This window comes from Sciurus carolinensis, chromosome 17 (assembly GCF_902686445.1).
Source record: "Sciurus carolinensis chromosome 17, mSciCar1.2, whole genome shotgun sequence".
NCBI classification, from domain to species: domain Eukaryota; kingdom Metazoa; phylum Chordata; class Mammalia; order Rodentia; family Sciuridae; genus Sciurus; species Sciurus carolinensis.
The window spans coordinates 10206803-10214761 of NC_062229.1; the positions used below are offsets into that span (position 1 = coordinate 10206803).

At 36.2% G+C, this 7959-nt stretch overlaps 1 protein-coding gene across 1 annotated transcript; it reads right to left on the bottom strand.

The window, feature by feature from the left end:
* Nucleotides 1-759: 759 nt before the first annotated feature.
* On the bottom strand, nucleotides 760-1695 carry LOC124969082 (olfactory receptor 7D4-like). Its single transcript, XM_047531906.1, has one exon. The coding sequence runs from the start codon at nucleotides 1693-1695 to the stop codon at nucleotides 760-762; it is 936 nt and encodes a 311-aa protein (XP_047387862.1).
* Nucleotides 1696-7959: the final 6264 nt, after the last annotated feature.

Sequence of the window (7959 nt, forward strand, 5' to 3'; positions counted from 1 at the left end):
GGAGAGAATGAGGGAGGAAGGAATGAACAAAAGAAGACAGAAAGGGTTGTAAGGAGAAAATCCAGGACCACAAACAATGTAGCAACATTGGAGTTTTCCCAGGCATCGTATCACAAGAGCCAAATCAGAATACACACATTCAAATTTCGACTCCGGTGACATGTTGAACATCCAATCATTGTTCTTAAAAAATGTAGGAGAGCAAAGGGAGGGACATGGGCTCAGGGTCTGGTTCCAGGTTAGCAAGAACCCCATTCTCAGGCTCTTTCTTACGGAAAATGGGTGAATTAGAGAAAAAACAGAAAAGAAGTGACTTCAGGACTAAATGAAGTAGTGCATGCAAAAAGAAAAACACATGTCTAATGAGGTAAACACTTTGCATTGATGGTTTTTATTTCATTCCTTCCAGGGGAAACAAGAAAGCAAACTAAGGTGAAGAACATTAAGTTTTCAGCACTAATTTTTTAGAAAATATGTCAGTAGTTAATGCAGTTGATTTCCATCATGTCAGAAGTCTCAGGAATATCTGTAAGAAAAGTTACCAAACTTGATACATTATGGACCATGGATAGGGAAGAAATGTTAAAATAGAACTACAGAGGAAACTTTTGAGGAAAAACATTAGCAAGGGATATGTGATTCTGGAAAGCAAAAAATTCAGCCTGGCCTTTGTGGGAGAAAATGAGCCAAGATGTTGAAATCCACAACACTTGCTTTTAGAGCACACAACTTACACTTAGTTCTGAGGTCAGTGATCCATCAGGGACAAGAGCCTGCCCTGCTGAGGAGTCTCCACAGGGCCCGCTTCACATCCTTGTTCCGCAGGCTGTAGATGAAGGGGTTTAACATGGTGGTGACCACAGTGTACATCACTGAGGAAATAGAGATTTTCTGGGGAGAGTGAGTCACAGGAGAACTGAGGTAAACTCCAAGTCCTGTTCCATAGAACAAGGAGACCACACAGAGGTGAGACCCACAGGTAGATAATGCTTTATACTTGCTTACAGAGGACATCTTCATTAAGGAGGAGACAATCTGAGAGTAAGAGAACAGAATTCCAGTAACAGAAAATATGCCCAGCACAACAGCTACCACAAACATAAAGATGTTATTGACAAGAGTATCAGAGCTGGCCACCTTGAGAAGCTGAGCCACTTCACAAAAGAAACGTGGGATTTCAGTGCCTTTGGAGAAGGTCAGCTGCTTCATCAATAGAATATGAATCAGGGACACCCAGCATATAATAAGCCAAGAAATCAGAACCAGAAGGCCACAATACCGGGGGTTCATGATGACTATATAGTTCAGGGGGTGGCAGATGGCTGCAAATCTGTCATATGCCATTATGGTCAGCAGTAAAACATCTATTCCAACAAAAACCATACAATAATATGTCTGAGTGAGGCACTCTATGTAGGAAATATCTTTGCTATGTGCATGGATGTTCACCAGCATCTTGGGGACTGTGGTGGAGGTGAAACAGATGTCAGTGAAGGACAGGTTGGAGAGGAAGAAGTACATGGGAGTGTGGAGGTGGGAGTCAGAGCAGATGGCCAGGATGATGAGCAGGTTCCCAAGCACTGTGACCAGGTACATGAACAGGAACAGGCCAAAGAGGAAGGACTGAAGTTCAGGATCCTCCGAGAGACCCAAGAGGAGAAACTGTGATAAGCCTGTGTGGTTCTCTCCTTCCATGTAGCTGGTGTATCTTCTAGAGAAGGAGGCAAAGACAATATTCAATAAACAGCCAAGTTGTTCCCAAATTACAGCATCATCTTGGATGGACTTCCTTCTTTTGTTTATATTTGTTTTTCAACAAACACAAATGTTAGATATGTAATGAATAATGAGACCAAATGTCTACTATATAATAAATGAAAAAATTTCAAGCTTAGCTCTTGCCTGAATATAGACATAAAATTAAATAGTAAGGTTACATACAATGCATTGATATTTATTTTAGAAGAATAATACATGATGAACCAAGAATACTCATTGTTTGACTGGAAGCCTCCTCAACATTTGAATGTTTGTTGACATAATTCATCACAAAACTATATACTGAATACACGTAATGATAACCACAATAGAAGAATGGATTTGAGAAAATGGAACAGACATTTATATAGTTGGAGACTGTCAGTTAACAAGGACCTTTTGTGAACCCAATAAACAATGGTAGTTTTTAAACCACAGCAACAGGAAATGTTACATTGAGACACGGGAGTGTTCATATTTAATTCATGAACACATCAAGACAGTCTCCCTCAACACAATCATTTGAGATTTTCCTGGACATTTATAGGAATTGGGAATGTTAAAAAAAAAAAAGGAAATTGAGTTGGTAATTAATTAACAAATAATTTCATTATTGATAGGTGCTATTTTTAGACACCATGGTGAAAGGATAATTACAACAATAAAACTAATCAAAGTTATCAGTAACTCTAATCTGCCAGGAAATATAGGTAGGACCTGAGAAGAAATGCCAACCAAATTTGGAACAAAGTAGACAATACTTCCACATAACAGATTTCAGGTGAGTAAATAATGCCTGAATAATTGGAAGCAGGAAATCTGACAGGAACCTGCAATTTATAGGAGAGAATGAAGAAGATTCAGGGACTCAGCAGAAAGTAAGTTATTAGAGAGAAACTCTAGAATCCAAAGAATGAGAAAATTAAATGGAAGAATTGCTATAAAAGAAAGATGTCAATGGAAACTAAGTCTGGTCAAAGGAACTTCACCTTCAAAGGCTAAAATAAATAAATAATAAATAAATAAATAAATAAATAAATAAATTTTAAAAATAAATAAATAAATAGATAGATAGATACATAAATAAAAATAAGAGAACTTTCCCAGTTTCATTATTCTAGTGTAAAGCCCAGTACCCACACTCTCTCCTCTTTCCCTTCTCACCACAACCAGCCTCACAGGGTCACACCAGCCCTCCATGGTGACTGTGACTGAAGCTTTCTCTTCTCCGTGATGTGTCTTTATGAAGTCCTCCTGTGTCTTCATGGAGGCTCTGATCAGAAAAGTGCCGGTGAGGGGCAAAAGTGGAGGTTTATAATTTCTAGAATCTCAACCTTGAATTCTCAGAGCTCCTCATTAAATAAAATGTTCGATTGTCTTTCCATTCTCCAAACAAATCAGCACCCTTGGGGTACAAATAAGAAAGCGGACTGGAAAATTATCAGTCCATCTTGTGTCTATGTAAGATGAATAGATTTCCTCCATTGGAGAAACTCTTTTTGTCTATATTTCAATTTCAAAGTCACAAGATTTATTTTAAATAATGTTTAACTTCTGTAAGGAACAAATCATCCCCCCCCAAACATCTCTGGATGTACTTCCTTAGAAGAATCTGTGGCACTCTGAATCATATGGTGTCCACAACATTATAAAGGAAACTAAGTCCAGTTTTTTACATATCCAATATCTTCTATTTATTTTATTTTTAATGGTGCATTATTACCATAAGTGATAGTGGAATTCATTATGCCATATTTGCACATCCACACAAAACAGGTTGATCAATCTCATTCTGAAATACCTTGCTTTTTCCTTTCCTCCTTTCTTCCCCAATCCTGTGTTCTACCCTGCTGATCCCCCTTATATTATTATATTGTTATTGATTACTGCATTATAATTACATATATAAGCATGATTCATTGTGTTATATTTGTACATGAATATTCTGATTTGCTAAATTTCATTTACCAGTATTTCCCCATGGCCTCCCCTCCTTCCTCCCACCGGAATCCTTCCTCTACTTCATTCAAGTCCCTGTGAGATCCCCTTTTTTCTTTCTTTTTTTTTTCTTCCTTTACCTTCCACAGGAGAGAAAACATTTGACACTTGACTTTCTGAGTCTGGCTTATTTCAACTAGCATGGCATGCTCCAGTTCCATCCTTTGACCTGTAAATAACATATTTCATTCTTCTTTATGGCAGAGTAAAGTCCAGTGTTTATACATACCACATTTTCTCTATCCACTTGTCTGAAGAGGGGTATCTAGGCTGGTTCTGCAAATTGGCTATTGTGAGTTGCACTGCTATAAACTTTGGTGGATGTGTAAGAACTTCTTTCTCCAAAGAGTGTCTTTTCTCCACCATATGCTTTTGACAAACTTGTCAAGGATCAGATGACTGTATCTTCATGGATCTGGCTCTGTGTCTTTTTTTCATTGATTTTCATGTTGTTTTTGTCCAAATATCACAGTTTTTGTTACTCTAATTTGAGATCAGATATTGTGATGCCTGCAGCACCACTTTTATTGCTCAGGATTGCTTTGGCTATTCTGGATCTTTTATTCTTCCATATTAATTTTAGTTCTGAGAATGAAAAATGTCATTGGTATTTTGATGGAGACTGCATTAGATCTGTAAATCATTTTGGGTAATATGGCTGATATGACAATATTAATATCTGACAATATTAAATCTGCCTCTCCAAGAACATGGGAGGTCTTTCATCTTCTAAGATCTTTTCAATTTCTTTCTTCAGTTTTCTATACTTTCATTGTGCAGATCTTTCACCTCCTTGGTTAGATTCATTACCAGTTTTTTTAAAAGCTGTCATGAATGGAATTGTGTTCTGATTTCTTTACCAGCAGATTCATTATTGGAATATAGGAAAATTATTGATTTTTGTATGCTGATCATATGTCCTGCTATTTTTCTGAATTTGTTTATGAATTCTGGAAGTCTTCTGGTGGAATTGAGTCTTCTAAGTATAGGATCATGTTGACTAAAACAGAAATAATCTGACCTTTTCTTTCCTATTTGTATCCCTTGAATTTTATTTTCTTGGCTGATTTTTTTTGATTGATTGCTTTTGGTAGAGTTTCAAAAATGACATCAGGTAGGAGTGACGAGAGTAGAAATCTGTCTCATTCCTGATTTTGGAGAAAATGTTTTCAGTTTTTCTTTGGTATGATGTTGGCTTTGGGTTTGTCATGTATAGTATTTTTTTATTTTTTATTTTTCCACATTTTTTATTGGTGCATTATAGTGTATACAATGATGGGAATTTTTACATCTTCACACATGCATGCAATATAACAATATAATTTGGTCAGTATCACTCCCCAGCATTCCCCCCATTTCTTCTCACCTCCCTCGTCTTGGTGCCTTTCCTCTACTGCTCTCCCTTTGATTTTCGTAAAATCTGCCCTCACCTTTCTTTTCTTGATCCTCTCTAGCTACCACATATGAGAGAAAATATATCCCCCTTTATCTTCTGAGTTTGATTTATTTTGCTTAACAAGATTGTCTCTAGTTCCATCCATTATCCTGCAAATGACAAAATTTCATTTTTCTTTATGACTGAATAAAATTCCATTGTATATATATGTCACATTTTCTTTCCTCATTCATCATTCTTTGACACCCAGGCTGTTCTATCGTTTTGCTACTGTGGATTGTGCTACTATAAACATGTCTTGTGTATATTTTAGATTTTGAGGTCTGTTCCTTCTAGCACTCCTTTCTTCAGAGTTTTTAACATGAGTAGTACTGGATTTTGTCAAGAGTTTTTTTTTTTTTTCATATATGGAAATGATCTTTTATTTTTTTTTTTTTGTCCTTAATTCATGTGTTGGATTATATTCTTTGATTCACGTATGTTGAACCAACCTTACTTCCCTGGGATTAAATCCAGTTTATCATGGTGCACTATCTTCTTAATATGTTTTTGGATGTTGAATGTTAATATCTTATTAAGAACTTTTATATCTATGCTTATCAGGGATATTGGTATGCAGTATTTATTCCTTTGATGTGTCTTTGATTTTGGTATCAGACTTATCCTGGATTCATAGAATGAGTTTGAGATGTTGCTTCATTTCTATATCATGGAACAGTTTGAGGGTAGATCAGCACTATTTCTTATTTCAAGGTCTGGCAAAACTCTGCTGAGAATCTTTCAGATCTAGATTTTTCTTTTTGGAAGTCTTTCATTTGCTATTTGAATCTCAGTGCATGATATTTTTCTGTTTAGGTTTTCTATACACTCTTGACTCAACTTGAGCAGGTAATACATGTCTAAAATTTTTTTAACATCTTCCAGATTTTCTAATTTATCAAAATTTAAGTTTAAAAAGAGTCTCTGATAATCTTTATTTCTGAAATGTCTATGGTGATACCTTCTTTTCCAAAATCTCTGTTATTGATCTTCTTTCTTTCTTTTGGTTGATTTTGTTAAGTGCTTATTGTCTTTTCAAAGAACCAACTCTGTTGCATTGATTATTTGTATTTTGTATTCTCAATTTTCTTTCTTTTTTTTTTTTTTTTTTTTTGTGGTGCTGGGGATGGAACCCAGGGCCTTGTGCTCACAAAGAAAGCACTCTACCAACTGAGCTATCTCCCCAGTCCTCAATTTTCTTAATATTGGCTCTGAAGTTAATTTTTTCCTGTCTTCTACTGGTTTTGTAATTAATTTGTTCTTTTTTAGGGACTTGAGGTGTGACATTAGATTATTTATTAAGTATTTTTCTATTTTTAAGGTTCTATATGTGGAAAAAATAGAATATAATGGGTTAAACACTAAATACCTTTTAATAAATACTCTACACTTATTTTTCAATAGGGCAGAGTTATTTTTATCAGTGCTGCACAATCTTAAGGAAATGTCTCAGATTGAGTTCATTTCTTACTTTTTGCCACTGCTTTCCATGACATTGGAAACTTCTTAAATAGTTTTCTAATACCAAACATTCCTTAACAGGTTTTCTCATTAAACCTGATCCTCTGGGTACAGTTGAGATACCAAACCCAAGTCTGAAATATTATGTCCATATTTTTATCTAATGCAACAAGATCTACCCACTGAGATTCACCAGAAACCCAGGGGGCAGAGCACAGAGAGCAGAGGAGGTCTCTGCCTGGAGTGACAGGCTATGCTTCTATCCTCAATTGTACAATAATGTATGTTATTATTTTTAGAAGGTGGTTATAAAAGTAAAATGTAACAAGCTACGTTTTTTAAAAAAATCTCAGCTTCGAATCTGGCCTTCAGAAGCTCCAAGTAAATGTTCATGATGATGTAGTTCCTAAAATCATTTTCATCTTTACCATCATATTCAACTTTATGATCATTTTAAGTGCTTTATGGGGACCATTTTCCTGTTCTGGTAGGATAGAGGTCAAGAAGAGATAGATCCACTGTGGAGGAGAGGAAACTCTCTATGACAGTCTCCCTAACCTCACAAGAAGCAAGAATGTAAGTGTCATAGGCCCCTGAGCTGAAACATTGCATGTTGGAGCATTTCCATTTTACTAACCTGACTATCAAGTCTGAACAGGTGATGTTGAAACGATGTCCCTGACTTTTCCTCCTCAAATCACTGTCTCCCTCAGATCTTACTGGGATGCTCTGGGTTTCTGTTAGTTCTTGACCTGTGTGTAAGAAACTCTTGGCCCTTCACCAGATGGCATGTGATGAGGACTGATACTTATCAGAACTGGGAGGAAGACAGAGTCACTCATGGATGCCTTTGGGCAGATGATGGCTCTGGAAGTAGATCTATGCATGTTGACCATCGATAGGGACAGTCAATCTAAATGGCTAAAGAAAAAGGTTGATTATTTATACTTGTGTCACCTTGAGAGCTCCACATACGGAGCTCATAATTAGTCAGACTGGTCCATGTTTTCCCAGTCTCTGACAGCGTAATAGTAATGCATGAAGAAGAAGCAAAACATGAAAATATGTAAGGCTCTGAGACCTTCCTCTTCTGGTGATAAACCTTCTGTGTATACCTGACTTCTGATTGCAAGGATGTTAATATAAAGTTCAAATTGTGTTAATCTAATTTCTGACTTTAACAATTTGCTCTCTGCAATCATTGTATTAATCATGTAATTTAGGGATTATTAGGAATTCCATAGGAATAGTCCCACACAATTTCCATTTGCCCAGTTAAGATTTATTTCTAAGACTAACCTGCTATT